Raw genomic sequence first — 16,565 nt, 5'->3', positions numbered from 1 at the left:
GTTATGTTTGCAAACCACCAGGTGGTGGAGAAGGCAAGCACAGAGCTGAGCAGTCTTGGGCAGTTTGGTAAGTTCTGGGGACTTACTTTATCTGTCTCTAAAATGGGAACGTAGTGTTGTGACGCAGTGTCTTTACCCATAGTAAAGGCTTAACCGAGTGGATTTGACTGCCTGGGATGCTATCTAGGCAAGGCTACCGTTGCATGTGTGCATGCACACGTGTGCATGTGTGTATGTCTGTGCGTGTGCATGTGGTGTGTATGTGAGTGCGCGCACGCGAGCGCGCCCAGTGCCCTCGCCAGAGGGTGTTTCCCGGGAATGGCTTGTGCTTGTGGGTGTGTGCGCTGGGCGGCCCTCGGAGCGTGTGGTTGCCAGAGCCAGGCTGAGAACGAGGCGCCCGCTCTCGCGCCGCTGATTGGCAGCGCGGGGTGAATGAGTGCGCGTGGGGCCGGGGCAGCAAGGTGGCGGTGGCTCAGCGCTGCTGCTGTGCGCGCCCGCCTGCCGACCGGGGTAGGGGAGGACCGCGGGCAGCGGGCGGCGGGAGAGCTGGGAGGAGGGAGAGGAGGGCGGGCGCGGGAGGCGGCGGGGAGAGCTGTGCAAGCCCGGCTGCCGCGGGGCCCCGGCGCGGGTGCTGGGCCGGGGAGCCGGGCTCCCAGCCAGGAGGCGGCGCCGTGGGGAGGAGGAGCGGAGTGCGGAGCGCGAGCGGAGCCCGGCCGTCCACCGCCTGCTGAGAGCGCTGCGGGTCGTAGACCCCGCCGGGGGCAGACCCCGAGCTTCGGGTCGCCTAAGCTGTGATCACCCTGCCAGCCGAGCGGAGTGGGGGCTCTGAGCTTGCGTCCCCGCAGTGGGCGTAGCGGAGATCAGGCTAGACTTGCAAAGCCTTGCCCAGCTGGGGCCCGCTGAGACAGGGCTCCCCTTCTCCCGGCAGCTGGCCCCGGGGACCCGCCGGAGCGAGAGGAGCAGGTCCGTCAGTCCGGACTGGGGGAGCGGGAATGTGGTGTGCGCACGCGCGTGTGCATGTGTGCCTGCAAGGGGTGGGTGTGTAAGGGGCGTGGGGGGGATGATGGAGATGATGGTGTGTGGTGTGTCTGTACAGTGTGTTGGGGTTGTTTGTGCTTCTGAGCTTCTGACAGGAGAGAGAAAGAGAGAGAGAGAGAGAGAGAGAGAGAGAGAGAGAGAGAGAGAGAGAGAGAGAGAGAGAGAGAGAGAGAGAGCCCACATAGGAGGGAGAGGGGCTCAGCAGGGTGGATTGTGTGTGTGTGTGTGTGTGTGTGTGTGTGTGTGTGTGTGTGTGCAGGAGTGTGTGAAGGGTGCGTGGGTGAGTGTGTCACGGGTGCTAGGTGCGGCTGTGTGTGTGATGTAAGGGTACTGGGTGCACGTGTGTCCCTGGTTCACCCTCCCTTCCCCCCACCAGATGTGTTCTGGGGAGGGGGGTGATAGCCTTCTGCAGCTGCCCCTTGCCCAGCTTGCCTGCCTGACCTCCTCTCCAAGCCCCCAGAAAGAGGGGAAAGGCTCCACAGAGCCGGGTCAGGCCAGCGACCCTGCTTCTCCGGCATAGCCTGGGTAGCCCTCCAGCTCAGATCACTCAGGCTTGTGTCTCTACCCTTCCTGAGGGCCTTGGGCTCCAGTGGTTTCTCCCTTTGGGACTGGAAGTGGGGGATTCAACCCGGTTTGCTTTTTTGCTGCTGTATTACTGGAACAGTGCTTGGTACACAGTGGGCCTCTGTGGATGTTTGAGGAAGGAAGGAAGCTGGGCAGGGGCGTGTGTGTGTGTGTGTGTGTGTGTGTGTGTGTGTGTGTGTGTGTGTAGAATCTGCATCTGGGAGGCCAAGTCGATTCTCTGGTTAAGGATGAGGCTACTGCTTGTAGTCAGACCTCAGTCCCCCTTGTGGGAAGGTTAGGTGCGTGTGGGGGGTGGGGGTGCAGCAAAGAGATTTGGCCTGGAGCCTGCAGGTAGTGGAAGGGGAGGGCAAGAAGAGTTGTGCCTCTCTCGGGCAGAACATTTTGCCTCTTGCTCTTGCCTCTGCTTCTCTGTGACTAGAGCTTCTGCCTCGGGCCTCCGATGTTGGGAAAGGGAAGAGGGTGGTAGAGGCCCGAACTCACAGGACTTTTCCTCCCTCTAGGACCCTTGAGCTCACAAGGTGCTGAAGAAGTGAGCCTCCTGCCCACTCAGGCTGCTGAGCCAGGAGGGGCCATGGCCGGCCTCAGCTGCCTGGAGCTGGGGCTGTTCTGCTGGGTGATGCTCGCTGTTCCTGTGGGTCCCCAGCCAGCTTCCTCTGCCCCAGGTGCCCCTCTTACCACTCTGACTCCAGCACCTCAGAGTGAGGCCTCCATGCTGTCTCTCAACCTGGGACTAAACTTCAAATTCCATCTTCGGGGACCTGCTGCTGTCTGGGGGAGCCCCGTCACAGAGACCCATCCTCTCTCTCCTGGCCTAGGCCAGGAGTCTGAGGAGGAGGTAGAAGGTGATCTGAGGACTGATCCTCTTTGGGAACTACTGGTGGGTTCCCCTGGGAATTACCTCTCAGAGTGGGGCTCTGCTGAGGGCAGCTCTACACCCTGGGCCTCCTCCCTGCCTCCCGAGTCCACACCCCCCATCTCTGGGCCCACCAAGCAGCCCACCGCTCCCTCTCAGCCTAGGATGGGCACTATGACCTGGGCTACTGCTCTGACAGCTACAGCACCTCCAACCAGTGCTCCCAGGCCTCATCAGAGTGAGCTTGAGCTGAAGTTTGGTGTGGCTTTGAGAGCAGGTGCAGCCCCGACTCTCGGCCATCGGTCCCTGCCCCTGCTGCCCAGCCTGCGGGCCAGCCTGGCGGAGATTGCTGGGCGCCTGGGACCCTTTGGTAAGTAGCCACCCCATTTGAGAAGAATCCCTACTGGGCGTCAGTTGATAAGTCTCTCTGTTCACTAGTAGACAGGAGGCAGCTTCAGCCAGGCTTATTTTGCAGGGTTCTTTGGCACTACCCTGTCTCCACTCCGGAACTTTTCAGGCCAGGGTTCATCAGGCACCACAGCACGTCCAAGCTCTGCTTCTGAAGTGTCAGATTCTCCAGGTGAGAACTGTGTTACTGTTATGAACTGTAATGTACATACCTGTGTTTCCCGATGGTCTTAGGTGACCCCAGTGAAAGGGTTGATCAAATCCCCAAAGGGGTCGAGACCCACAGGTTGAGAACCACTGCTATAGAACGGGGTCTAGTGCTCCTTGGGGAAGCAATCTGTTTGCTATATTGACTCTGATGTGGTGCCTGTGGTTTAATTCATGGTGTACACGTGGCTACAGTTGCTAGGGCAGTGGCTTCCTTGGGACAAGCTCTGGGGAAGGATAGAATTTTCTTCAAACCCTCCCAAGCCACTGCCAGTGGGTAGGATGACATTTGAGGCCTATATGCTCCTGTTACAGGGCTCTTCGGTACCACTCGGTCCCTACCCCCACCTCTCCTGGAAAGAGAGTTCTCAAGCTCAAGCCTGTCGGACTCAGCGTCTTCCCCAAGCCCTGCCTCAATCAAGACAACACCAGCGCAACATGGTAAGCATACAAGTCATTTGAAACAGACACACTACATGTCATACACTCAGCAGTGTCCTGGGACCTTTCTATGTCATTGCCCTCATAACCATGCCACCTGTCACCTCACCCATCACTATGGAGAAATTATACATTAATGATCTAACAAGCGTTGCCTGGGAAGGTGCCACGAGGTGTTAGGTAAGGGTTCTCTGAGATGTTTGCTGCCACAGACAGAGTAGGACAGAGAGAGATAAGCCAGAGCCAACTAGTGCAAGACCTACTTCATGGCTTCTACAACGTTTCCACTCATCCCATCCTCCACACCAGGTGCCTGGCCTTCCTTCCTACCATCACTCCACCCAGCCTTGGGGTTTTCTCCTCTGCCATTTGATCTGCCATGACATGATGTCAGACCTGGGCAAGGTCGAGCCCTTCACAGAGAAAACATTAAAGAGGAGACCATGAACAGACAGATGGCGCCTGTGTTCAGGGGGCCTTTCAGAACATGCACCTAGACAGGTGGATGGTGCAGAGGAAACATTTGACCTCTTTGCGTTGAAGTCTTCTCCCTTATCTAGGGTCTGGTAATGGTAGAATCGCGAACGTCTCCAGGTCGTGTGAACCCTTGCTGGATACCAAGTAGAAACTCATTAACCAGATTAACCAGTAGCTTCTTAACCTTGTTTCTTGCTTGCACTGTACCCCAAATACACATTCAGACTCAGCCTTTCAGACACCCTGGCCTTGGCCCCACCTGGTGATGGGATGACAGAGTTCCCAGGGCAGGGGGTACAGGTGCCCAAAGAGAGGCTTTGCTAGATGAGGCCATGGGCACCATGGGGAGAGACTCCCAGCTCAGCTTTGCTCTGCTAAAGACTTCCTATGCTTGTGAAGCATCTAAGCCCCCCTCTACTATGCTCAGCGGTGGATACCCTGGCTTCTTCCAGCCCCCAGCCTGACAATGCTCTGTATTTTATGGCTTTCTTCAGCTATCATGGTAGTGGTCCCTCTATGGTGTATAAGGAATGGCCACTGCCCTGGCCAGTTGTGTGCAGCAGTGGCAGGATCTGCTGTGGGTGGGGGGCAGTTGTGTGCCTCAGGGGATAGATGCTGGCTGGCATTCTGTCAGCCTGAGTGACAGTGCTGGCCAGGCAGGTTTAATGAGTCTGGACAGTATCAGAGGCAGCCCAGCCTCACAACCCCCCTCTCTCCACTCCAGCCTCACTGGTGGCTGCAGGAACCCAGACTCTTCCTGCTGCTTCTCTTACATAAACCTGGAAGCCTGGGTCAATCCTTACTCAAAGGGGGGGGGCGGTTATAACAAATATATTTTTTTTCATTTTTTTGTTTGTTTTAAGATAGGGTCTCATGTAGCCCAGGCTGGCCTCAAACTGGCTTTGTAGCTGAGGCTTGCTTTGAACTCCTGATCCTCCTGCCCCTGCCTCACAAGTGCTGGTATTGTGTGTGTGTCCTACCATACCGAGTATCCTAGGATCTTTCTAACTGAAGTGTCATTTACATTGTCTCACAACATAGGTCTGCTGTGCACTGGGTCCCCTTTTCTTGGACCACCAGCTTGTGTCCAACCCATTCACACACTGACAATTTATAACGGGTTCTACCATATCCAAGGATTTCAGGCCCATTGATAAGTCCTCACTGCTGTTCCTGACCATACTAGCAGGCCTGGGCTATGAATGCCCAATAGCTGGGCCATCTAGTTCTTAAATATTTCCAGTGTCACTGTTACAGAGTATCAGTCTCCACAATGCTGGAGTTGGGGGTAGGGAGAAGGATGCAGCCAAACCATTAAATGGGCTGCAGCTTCCAGCATCCAGAGTGGATTCCTCAGCCCTTTGATCTTGGCGGCTGGTGGATAATCAGACCTGGCTTTTCCTGGACCTAGATTATCCTTTCCCATCCCCCTCCTCAGCCAGCCCTGCCTCACCAATTACTCATGTTGACATCCCATCTTTTCTTTTCTTTCACCCCCGAGGTCAAGGGGCCCGCAAGGACAGGGTGGAACCTCCCTGAAGGGGTGGCCTGCTCAGGCTCCATCTCCTGGGAATATAGGGAGGATAGGGCCAGTGTCTTCTAGGGAAAGCTCAAGGCAGTTTGTTTCTGAGGAAGCTACACATGAAAGGAAGAGGGATGAGGTCAAGTGGACCCTTCACAGGCAGAAGCCTTAATGAGACTGTTCATCTACAGTCTCCTCTTTGCCTCCATCCACGCTTGGCTCAGTGGGGCTCTCTGGGCAAACGACGGTCCTCAGGAACATGGTTCCAAACTGTGAAGTCTGTGTTTGATACTTGAGGTGTCTCTTGTGCTCTGCCCATTTTCTGTGCTGGATTTTTATAAATGTTGAAATTTGCTCTATCGGCCATCATGCTTGGGGACAGGGTTGAGAAACGGGGTTTCGTATGGCCCATAAGTGAGAAGTGGATGTGGTCTCTGGGAGCACTTGTCTGTATGGTAAGCAGAGGAGAGGCTGAGAAACGACAGGCTGGGGCAGACTATGGAATCCTGGGCAGGAAAAGGCCAAATGAAACCAAGGTGATCCAGTAATGTAGTAGCAGTAGGTTAGACCAGAGCATCAGAGGGGGCCAGAAAATGAGGAGAGGGGTGTATTAGTTTGATGTGCTGAGATAAGGCTGATGCCTCCTCTGACCAGCAGGCTACCTGTTTCTAACTGAATGGGTGTTGGGGAGAGTTTAGGTCCTCAACCTAGTGTCCTTCAAACAACTCAAACTGAGATAGTAGGTTGACATTCACTCACTGGACCCCTTGTCTTCCTAAACAAGTTTAGGATATGTGAGGGCTTTCCACACAGATCAAAGCCTTAAGTTGTCAAGGCTGGAGACCATCCATTACTCTAGCTCCAGGGGATGCAGCACCCTCTTCCGGCTTTTGTGGGCACCTGTACTCATCTGTTAATACCTACCCCCAACACACATAATTACAAATAAAATAGATCTCCAAAAAAGAACTGATTCGAGGCCAGAACTGATCGCACACAAACATAAACTGATGATCAATCAGAGGTGAACATTAACTAGTCATGATACTGTCCAGAATTATATATTGAATGATCTTTTTCCATACTAGGCACGTACACATCTCATTTATCTTCCACGACTGTTCTGTGTAATAGTCTTACCCAGTTCAGATTTGAGGAATGGGATGGAATGGGAACCAGAGTGCATGCTGCCACTTGTAGCTGGCAGGGAGCTGTGTGCTTAATTTTCTGGTTGCTACCTCCATGCCTGTCCTAGTTGTCCAATTCTTCTTCCCTTCTCTCTATTGAGCTGCCCGGGACTTCACTCTTTTTCCTTCTGTTGGGGTTTTGCAGTTCCTAGCATGAGGGAGAACTGTCTAGGGTGGGTGTTCCTGGGTTTTCCTCCATCATCCAGCTGGGGCATGGCTGGAGCATGGCTGGGGCATGGTTGGAACATGGCTGGGGCATGGCTGGGGCATGGCTGGGGCATGGTTGGAGCATGGTTGGAGCATGACTGGGGCATGGCTGGGGCATGGGCACACAACTAGGGTAAGAGTGTAACCACCAGAAATCCCTTACTCTTCAGCCTGTCTCCTGTCCCTCCACCCCCACCTGGCTGTCTCTAGCCTTCACTACCACCTTTTCTCCCTCCGTTCTTGCCTGCCGCTGCACGCTGAACCTTCAAGGTGCAGGAAGACATCCACTTCTATCACCTCCCATTCTGTTTGCCATGGGAGGATCTCTGAGTCTAGCTTTTTTGAGCTCCTTGTGCTCCAGGAGAGCAGAACCAAGGGTCTCAATCCTTCCCACTCTTCACTGACTTCCCTTCTCCTAAGGGATGTGGGAGATGTTGGGATCACAGGATGAGGCTAGAACCTGAGTTAGCAGACCCCAGCAGACGTGAGGGGCTCACTTATTTAGACAGCATGTTACCCCACTATGATCTCCCTGATTGTTCCTTTGAGGGAGCTCAAGGCCACCCTCTGAGACCCAGGGGAGCCCATCCTAATACTATTTTGTATAAAGTGGGAGTAGAGACACCTATAGTAACAGTCATACTAGAGGGTGTAGATGTGGCTGTGTGGTAGAGCACAGGGGTCAAGGGAGAGAGTATTTAGTGTTGGCCTCATCTAGTAGCTTATGCTGTAGCCCTAGTACCTAGGTCGCTGAGGCACAATGATGGTTTTGAGTTAAGAGGACAGCCTGGTCTACAAAGTGAGACCCTATCTCATAAACATAACAAAACAAACAATGAAAAGTCCTAGACTAACAGCTTTGTGGGTGAATCAGGATGGGGGTTACTGTCATTCATTGGCTAAGCATTGGGGTGTAGCCTGTAGGAAGGACACTTAATAAGAAAGTGTGTTCTTAGAATGCTAGGGCAGGGGAATCTTATCTCTTTCCCTGCTCTTCATGAGCATGCATGTGTTCTAATGCGTGTGTTCGCTTGCATGTGTTTGTGCATGCTCTGTGACTAGGAACAAGAGAGTGTTGCAAAGGGACAGGTGAAGGACTATTCTAGTCCTAGACATGGCTAGGAGTCAGGGGTTGTGGGTTGTTTTTTTTACTCTTTTGGCTCTTTGCCTCTTTGTTCTTTGCTCTTTTGGGTGCCCACCACCCAGCTCTCAAATAAATACACATGGAGGTTTATTCTTCCTTATAAATGCCTGGCCTTAGCTTGGCTTGTCGCTAGCCAGCTTTTCTTAACTTAACTTATCCCATCTACCTTTTGTCTCTGGGCTTTTTCCTTTTCTTACTTCTGTATATCTTACTTTCCCTCTTACTCCATGGCTTGCTGTGGAGCTGTGTGACTGGCCCCTGACATCTTCCTCTCCTTCTCTTCTTGCTTCTTCCTTGATCCTCTCCTCCCACATTTTTCCTTCTATTTATCCTCTCTGCCTGCCAGCCCCACCTATCCTTTCTCCTGCCTTGCTGTTGGCCATTCGGCTCTTTATTAGACCATCAGGTATTTTAGACAGGCTCAGTAACACAGCTTCACAGAGTTAAACAAATGCAGCGTAAAAAATGCAACACATCCTTGCATCATTAAACAAATATTCCACAGCATAAATAAATGTAACACGAATAATATTCCACAACAGTCAGGTGTGTGTGTTTGTGTGCATGTGTGTGGGGTATGTGTGTGTGAAGAGAAACATATTGGTACTGTGGGACAGTTTATTGTGGGAAAGGGATGCAGACTGGTACTCAGATCTGGGTCCTAGTATTATGACTATTTGTGACCTTGTGAAAGTCCTTTTGAAGAACCTCAGTTTCTTCTTCTGGTAAATAAGAGGGTTCATTTATTCAGTGAAAACTACCCAGTGCCTCACACATGCCACAAACCGTTTAAACACGGAGATTCATATGTGTGCAAAGGAAACGAAAAATTTGTTCTCATAAAACTTCTTCTCTGGTGTGGGGATTGGTCTGGAGGGGACAGCTACACAGTTCCTTCCAGTTGCAAAGTTCAGTAACTTCTTAAGAAAACCCCTCCCCCAACCCAGCAAAATCAAGGAGCGATGGGAGTGGGGTGAGGGGGTGGGGTGGTCAACAGTGGATAGATGGGAGCAGAGTGGTCGCTGAAAGCTTCAGCCTGGAGGGTGGGGTTTTGGGAGGAGAAGGGAAGAGATGAAAAACAGGCTCCTTATAGATGCACTCAGATTTCTAGCTGAGGGCTGGCAGTGTGTGTGTGGGGGGGGGGGGAGAGGGGGGGTGGCGGCGGGGTCAGTCTGCTAACCGCTTCAGCCAAATGTGTTCTGTCCACAGACCCCACTCTCTCCACTTCTGGTCCATATGAACCCTTTCCTGCCAGTTTCGGGAACCCTTCAATACAGCCTGAATGTGACCCAGATTCGTGTAGTGAGCCAGAGTTGCCCGACGACTTGGGGCAGCCTCCTGCCTCCCCACTGCCTCTCTTCTTCTTGACCCTGGAGGCCGACTGGGCAGAGGCCAAGGCTCGCTGGGGCCTGGCCTGGGAAGCCCATGTCTATGGGGCAGGAGCGCTCTTTGGCCTGGTGGCCCTGCTGGCTCTGTTGGCTCTGGCCCTCTTGCCCTGGCGTTGCCCTCCCGGCGCCCCCTGCCTGGCGTTACTGGATCTGCTGCTGCTCTTGGCGGGGACCACTCGGGCCTTCCCGCTCTTCTACGACGCCTACGGGCACCGCGACCGGCTGCCCACCCTCGCCTGGCTGCTGCTGCAGGACCTCCCGCAGCCCTGCCTAGCCGCAGGCTTGGGGCTGGCTTGCCTGCTGCTGGCCCGGCCGCGCACGCCGCGGTGCCCCGCCAGCTTGGCTGCGCTGCTGCTGCTGCTGGGGCTGGGGCTGGCGGCCGCGGCCACCTTGGGGAGTGCGGTGCACCGCCCGCTGCGGCCGCTGCGGTTCGCCTCCCGCGGGCTGCACGCCTTCCTCGCTGCCTTCCTGTCGGTGCTCCTTCTGGCGCTCTCTTGCTGGGGTGGCCGGCGGCGGCGAGCCGGAGCACCCCTGGGAGGGTCTGGCTTCAAGGGCTCTACGCCTGTCCCGCAAGTGCGCAGCCCCTTCGCCCCACGGGAGTCCTGGAGGCGCGCGGCGCGCACAGCCCCGGTGGCCGGTACCTTTGGGCTGCTGAGCGGAGCCCTGCAGGGCTACGAGGTCCTTCACGCCCTGGGCTACGGCGCCCAAGCCGGCTTGGAGGGGCCCTGGCCCTGGTGGGCCTTCCAGCTAGGGCTGCGTCTGGGCGAGGTGGGTGTCGCGCTCCCCTTGGCGCTGCTGGGTCTCTACCCGGCGCTCTGCAGCCCTCGTGTGCCGAGGCGCTGCTGGGCCAAGCTCTTCCGATTGTCGCCGGGACACGCTGCCCCGCTGCTGCCAGGAGGCTGGGTCCCTGGAACCCGGGACAAGGAGCCCCTGGGTAGCGCGATCTCGCGTGGGGACGCGGAGCTGCTGCAGCTGTGCGCCCTAGCGGGCCCAGGTCCCGACCTCCTACTCCAGGGTGGCGGCTGCCGGGGCTTAGATGGTGCCGGGGCCAACCCAAGGAGGTCACCAGCTTCCTCCCCTAGCAGCGACTGCACGGTGGACTTCCGCCCGCCTTCACCCATCAACTTGCGGCGCAGCATCGAGGAGGCCCTCTGTAGCGAGGCGCTGCTGGCTCCTGGCCTCTTTCAGGGCACTGCTTTTGGGGAAGCCCTTCCTGGCCTCGGCCTCTACCGCACCATCTCACTGGGGAACAAGACAGGGGCAGGATCCAGTGAGAGGTCGGAGAAGGTCCCTGGATCTCCAGCGCCTGCTGAGCTCCCTTCTCCTGGGGCCTGGCCCGCAGGCAGCAGCGCCTCATCTGGCTCTCTGTGCGGACTCTCACGCGACAGCTCGTCCATGCTTCTGTGTTCCAGCCCCGACAGGCCCCCGCGCTGTCCGCTAGTCTGCGTCCTCAGTCCCCCGCGGCCCTCAGGGAGCAGCCCCAACCTCCCAGTCTCAGGATCCTACCAGGCCCTATCCCCACCCTCCCGCGACTCCCCTGAACATTCTTCTGAGCTGCAGGCTGAGGAGGCATTGCTGCAAGAGCAATTCCTGGATGCCTGCCGACAGATTGACGAGCTGAGCGTGGGCAGCGACACCATAGACCTGTGAAGAGGCGGCTGTCTCACAGCCAAACCGCTTGCCCCTTTTCTGGCTTCTAATCTGCCCAAGACCTGCACACTGTAATCATTCCCAATTCTGCCTGGTCCAGATACCTCTTTTTGATTCCTCCTCATCCAGGGGCCCCTGGGTGGGTGGGCCAGCAACCAGGCTCTGTGGATTGGGAATCAGTGCCAACTTCTCTGGAGCCGCGGGTGCCGATGCCCCCAGCTGCAATTTTAGGCTGGCAGGGACTCACTTTCCTTGGCTTTCACCAGCAATAAGGCTCCAAGGTGCTCCACTCCTGACCACCCCCACCCTTACCCTGGTGCTGAGTGAGACCGCTATCTTCAGAAGACCTAGGGCCCTGTCTGGGCTCCATATCCACTTCTGCCATCTCCTTCACCGAACCATTCCCTGAAGATGGACCTGTGGCCTGTCCAAGAGACTTTACAGCAGCTGGTTGGGAAATGGGCGTTTTCAGACTCAATGTACCAATAAAATATTTTCAGAGGAGAATGTTCCGACCTTCTTGGAAAAGCTTAAAGGGGGCTACAACTTGAGCAGCCCCACCAGAGGCGGAAGTGGAGTGGGTCTGCCTCAGACTCCTGAGGACCTTCACACAAAAGTGAGGATTCTTATGGTGAGTGAGTCTTGAGGGCCACCCCTGGAAGCGGCCTATCTGACTGCCGGCCTATCTGACTGCCTGGCAAGTGTCTTTTCCTAGAGGGGACACAGTCTAGAGAGGTGGGGGCAGGACACTTTAGCCCTTGGTGAAATGCCTTTGTTCCTCAGAACCTGGCATCAGGTCTTGGGAGACAGCTTCCTGGGAGCTAGTTAATAATAAAGATCTTTACTGAAAGATGGACACACATGTTAAAGGGCCTGATTGCCTCAGGTTGGGCTATTCAACGACCTGCCAAGTTCCCATGGGAATTTACAAAGAAGAAACTGCCTTTTCTCATCCACGGGGCCTCTTTGAGCTGGGCCCTCAAGGACCCCAGCCCCCTTCTCCACAGGGCTCCCATCTCAGCTCCTCAATGGTGAAAGTCTGTCTCCACTGCCCACCTCTTGCCACAGGCACAGCTTAGCTGTCAAAGTAGAGCTCAATGCAGCTATCCATGAGCACATGCAGCCACCAGAAGGGAGTCGCCTTCCCCTCCCCGGAGCATTTAGCCTCCAGTTATATATACTCTGTCTTTGTCATTTGCCCAAGATGTAGTGGTTCACAGCGACATAAAAGCAGGGTCTTGGAACAGGTTTGAAAATGAAAAGCTGGCCGTGTTTGGCAGATGTCCTGCATATCACAGAGGGACCTGCAGAGGCATACACATTAGGCTCAACATGGAAAAAGCCAGGAATTTTAGTGATTCCACACGCGCACGCACTCGTGTGCATGCCCCCCTCCCAAACTTGGATCATCAGCTAATGGGGATTGGAGAAAGGAGGCAAGGAGCCAAGAGAGAAGCAGAAAAGGAGGTGAGGAGGGGCCGAGGCCCTTGACCCCTGCAAATGAAGATCTGCCTTGATTGAGGAGAGCATCCAGGGTCTCAGACCTCAGAGGGAGGGAGGAAGGAAGACAGGGACGTCTGAGGGAGAATAAGAGTCCTAGCGGAGAAGAGAAATGGGAGGCAGTGGTGCAGGTGAGGCTGAGGGATGGACCTGGAGTGGTCCTGACCATGCCTCCTCTATCACCTGGCTCAGCATGGCTCAGAAATTCTTGCTGCATCCCCACTCTGGGCGAAGGCCCAGAGAACTGCCAGCTTCCTAATTACAGGCATTTCTCACTGGTGTCACAGCGGCTGCAGTGGACTCAGCACTGGCACCGTATTGTGTCATGCAAGGAATGCTCGCTGCTCTGCGAAACTGCTCTTTTCTTAGCCCCGGTTTTCCTTCCAGTTGCTGCTCATCTGCATCTGCTTGCACCCAGTCCTCTGTCCTCTCTTCCTCATGTTCATCCTCTCCCAGCTGCTCTTATGCTCATTCTCCTCAGTGAACCAATTGGCTTCATGTGCTCCCCTCCCCTGAGCACAGCAGTCCAAATCTGGAGCCTCCTGGTTCAGTCTGTCTCTGTTTATCTCTCACAGACACTTGTTTTCTGTCTGAGAGCTCTGAATGCAGCTGATGAGAAAGGAGGCCAAAAGGAATAGTTCTCATTACTCACCAGATCCAACACTTGGTTGATTTTCCTTCATAAGAATTGCTTCTAGGGCTGGAGAGATGGCTCGGGAATTAGGAGAAACTTCCTTTATTCCAGAGGACCTGTGTTCAGTTCCCAGCACCCACATTGGGCTGCTCACAATCGAAAGTGACTTCAGCTCTAGGCGAACTGATGCTCTCTTCTGTCCTTCATGGGCACCTCGCCACCACATGTCATGCACACACACCCCTACACTCACTCACATGAATCAAATAAAAATAAATCCTAAAAAGATTACTCCTACCCCTTTCACTTACAAAGAAGCCAACTGTTCAGTTAGCTCCACCTTTTCATCTCGGGCCTTATCCCTTAACCCAAAGCAGACTTCTCAGAAGGAATACAGGTCGATCCTAATACATACATCCTGCAGTTCCAAACCTTTGTACTGGGAGGGACTGAGAGACAAACTTTCATTCATTCATGAATTCATCCACTCTATTAAAAATATTCATCAAATGCTCATAATATGTCAGGTGATGAGGATAAAAGGGCATAAGCCATGAATATGTGATACTTCAGGTCTTGTGGAGGAAATGCAATCACTAATTACAGAAAGAGTCATTAATAATACAAGCAATTATTACAGTTGTGAGAAAGTGGAAAGAATAAGAACTACCTAATCTTATAGAAGGCTTGGCTTATGGGGAGAGTGAGGAGTGGAGCCATTGGGATGGGGCCCGAGAAAGGCTGGCTAAGAACAACCCAGGCTTCTCCTCCTTTCTTTCCAGGCTTCAGCACATTGATGGATGAGGGATAGGCCGGCAGTTTATTTCCCTTGGAAGCCACCTCACAGGGTCCCGTGGCTCCCACTATTTAATAAAGAACACTGCATGTGTCCTGAGTAGATGGATGAGCAAATATTCTTGACTGAAGAACTATGTGCCTTAACTAATATGAATGGATAGAAGGGGATGGGGCAGGAAACAGAGGGGGGAATCTACATTTGAATAAAGGGGAAGATAGAAAGGGTCGGTTTTACTGTGTATTCGAATAGGGACACAGAACCCTGCACTATGGGTATTTGCTGCCCCCTGATGGACATAGGGAGTTTAGTCTTTTGTCCTTTAATGAAAAATTGAATTTAGGGTATTTAGAACTTTTTTTGGGAGGGGGGACGGGCGGGGGAAGGTTTACAAATGTATATTGAACTCCCCTATATCTACTGCAGCTATGACTAGGCTCCCCAAACTTACAACTTAGTATTTGAGGATAGAATTTTGATTTTTTTTTTTTTTTTGAGACAGAGTTTCTCTGTGTAGCTTTGGTGTCTGTCCTGGAACTCGCTCTGTAGACCAGGCTGGCCTTGAACTCACAGAGATCTGCCTGGCTCTGCCTCCCGAGTGCTGGGATTAAAGGTGTGCACCACCACCACCCGGCAGCATTTTGACTCTTAAGGGGGTTGTGGGGTGGAGGAAAGAATATGGAACCACAAACCAATTTTATTTAAAAGATTCTACTTAACTCCTTTTGCCCATTTTACTCTTTATGCTGGATAGGGTTGACTTAGTGGTAGCCTTGACAATCTATTTTTCTATTTCAGTGCTCTTTCTCCTGATTTATCTATTTAAATATAACTGTGGTATGGGCTCTTTTTTCCAAAAGCACATACTATTTATTTGAAGTTAGCTAGGGCTTCATAAATTTCATGCTTAGCGGTCCCCACCCCCATCACTACCAAAAGTCATCCATTCATCTACACCAAATATGCTGGAAGTGGATGGCTCTTGGGAATTTTCACTGGACCTTTCATCCTTTGTGGTGTTTTCTACTCACCATGTGGCTGTAATTGAAAAGTAACGATTTTAAAAGTGCCTCAGGTACTTTTTGCAGCTAGGCATTTCCAAGTGCAGCAGTTTCCATGTAGGACAGACAGTGATCCCACTGACTGTCAAATACCGTGGTTAGCCCAGAGTCTGTCTGATGAATAGACACGAAGGAAGATGTTCTTTCTCTGTGCAGCAGTGTGTTCTAGGTCTGTGCATATAGCTGGGTGTTATGTTTGGCTTGGGGGTGCTCTGATGTGATCTTGCAGACATTTTTTATAAGATTAAAAAAATTGTCTCTCGCTCCATACTATTTTATATGAAGGCAGGGTTCCTGCCTTTTTTCAGGCAACCAGTTTTATCCCTAATGCCTGGCATATAGTAGGAGTTCAATAAGTAATTATTGAAAAGATAACTTTGTAGTGTTTGTTCTATGCGAATTTTAGTAGATACAATTTGTCTCCGAGGCCAGGTGACACTTTGTCTCATGTTTTCTGAGGATATGAAAATTGTTCAAATAACATATGTCACATCCTTGTGTCTATGACGTTTTGGCCGAGGTTTTTGCGCGTAATTTGGGAATGTGTGGAGACCCTTCAGAAAATTTATTGAACACCCAGTCTATGTCAGATGTGGGCAAAACTTAGAGGGAAAATGACTTCTGCCTGTTTTGATGAATTTGGGGTCGATCTCCTGAATGAAAGATTTTAAGAGAGGGTAAATTGTTGATGTCAAGTTTCACTTATGGCAGGGGCGGTGCTAGGACAGCACGTAGACCGTCGCTCAAGAAGCTCCGCCCCCAGGACGTCATTTTTCTTTTTCATTCCGGAACTTTTCTTCCCTTCCCCGCTGCGCTTCCTCCCCGGACTCTTTTGAGCAACGGGTACTTCCGGAGTCTCCCGGCAACTTGGCGTGGTCTTCCTGCCTGAACTCATCCCTGGTCTCGCTCGCGCCGGTGAGGTCCACTCGTGGCCTCCCAGGCTTGTTTCCCGGTCTCATGGCGGGTCTGACTCTATTTGTGGGCCGTCTCCCGCCTTCGGCTCGCAGTGAGCAGCTGGAAGAGCTGTTTAGTCAGGTGGGTCCGGTGAAGCAGTGCTTCGTGGTGACTGAGAAAGGTAAGGAGTGCGATGGCGGAGAGGGCTGGGTGCCCCTGGGAGCCAGAGCACACCGAATTTCAGGGAGCTATGTAGTTATAGTTTGTTTTGAGACAAGGATCTCACTCTGTAGCCCTCCTGCCTCAGCCTTCTGAATTCTCTGATTAAATGACGTGAGCCATCCAAGCATCCAGTTCTTCCCCCTTTCCGAAGGTACGGGACCGGGAACTAAGTTTCTTTTCTAAACTGACTCTGCTGTAGGTTGGCCAATAGAGTCAATTTATGAAAGGCAAAACACCCACTTAACGTTTCTGTTGCGTTTTCCCCTTTGTTACACGTGTTCAAATGTTCAAAGGCTAACCTATTAGCCTGGCGTAATCGCCGCATTTGGGAGGTTGTGGCAGGAGGATTGC

General features: G+C 53.1%; 2 protein-coding genes across 3 annotated transcripts in view; both read left to right on the top strand.

Annotated features, from left to right (window-relative positions):
- The first annotated feature begins 355 nt into the window (after positions 1 to 355).
- Positions 356 to 11,923, top strand: Prrt4 (proline rich transmembrane protein 4). Of its 2 annotated transcripts, none has more exons than XM_052719530.1 (5): positions 356 to 510; positions 2,124 to 2,846; positions 2,952 to 3,056; positions 3,407 to 3,532; positions 9,279 to 11,923. In XM_052719530.1, exons 2-5 carry the CDS (start codon positions 2,195 to 2,197, stop codon positions 11,105 to 11,107), a joined length of 2,712 nt encoding a protein of 903 aa, XP_052575490.1. In that variant the 5' UTR covers positions 356 to 510; positions 2,124 to 2,194; the 3' UTR covers positions 11,108 to 11,923. The 2 variants fall into 2 exon arrangements, with proteins under 2 accessions (XP_052575490.1, XP_052575489.1); XM_052719529.1 differs by lacking the exon at positions 356 to 510 and adding an exon at positions 581 to 963.
- Positions 11,924 to 15,948: 4,025 nt separating this feature from the next.
- Rbm28 (RNA binding motif protein 28) overlaps positions 15,949 to 16,565 on the top strand; it is a 35,537-nt gene continuing 34,920 nt past the window's right edge. The window contains exon 1 of the mRNA XM_052719531.1: positions 15,949 to 16,173. Coding sequence (XP_052575491.1) covers positions 16,056 to 16,173 — 118 coding nt within the window. The 5' untranslated portion in view covers positions 15,949 to 16,055. The remainder of the gene's footprint in view (positions 16,174 to 16,565) is intronic.

This window comes from Peromyscus californicus, unplaced genomic scaffold, assembly GCF_007827085.1.
Source record: "Peromyscus californicus insignis strain IS unplaced genomic scaffold, ASM782708v3 Scaffold_6__1_contigs__length_162567912, whole genome shotgun sequence".
Lineage (NCBI taxonomy): Eukaryota > Metazoa > Chordata > Mammalia > Rodentia > Cricetidae > Peromyscus > Peromyscus californicus.
The sequence above is the reverse complement of the archived record's forward strand: the minus strand, read 5'-3'. Positions and strand labels throughout refer to the sequence as shown.

Excerpts from the sequence above, each read along its gene's own strand:
- Prrt4 (XM_052719530.1), top strand. The coding sequence starts at position 2,195 with ATGGCCGGCCTCAGCTGCCTGGAGCTGGGGCTGTTCTGCTGGGTGATG. Across the intron at positions 2,847-2,951 it reads TGGGCGCCTGGGACCCTTTG|GGTTCTTTGGCACTACCCTG; the intron begins GTAAGTAGCCAC and ends CTTATTTTGCAG. Across the intron at positions 3,533-9,278 it reads GACAACACCAGCGCAACATG|ACCCCACTCTCTCCACTTCT; the intron begins GTAAGCATACAA and ends TTCTGTCCACAG.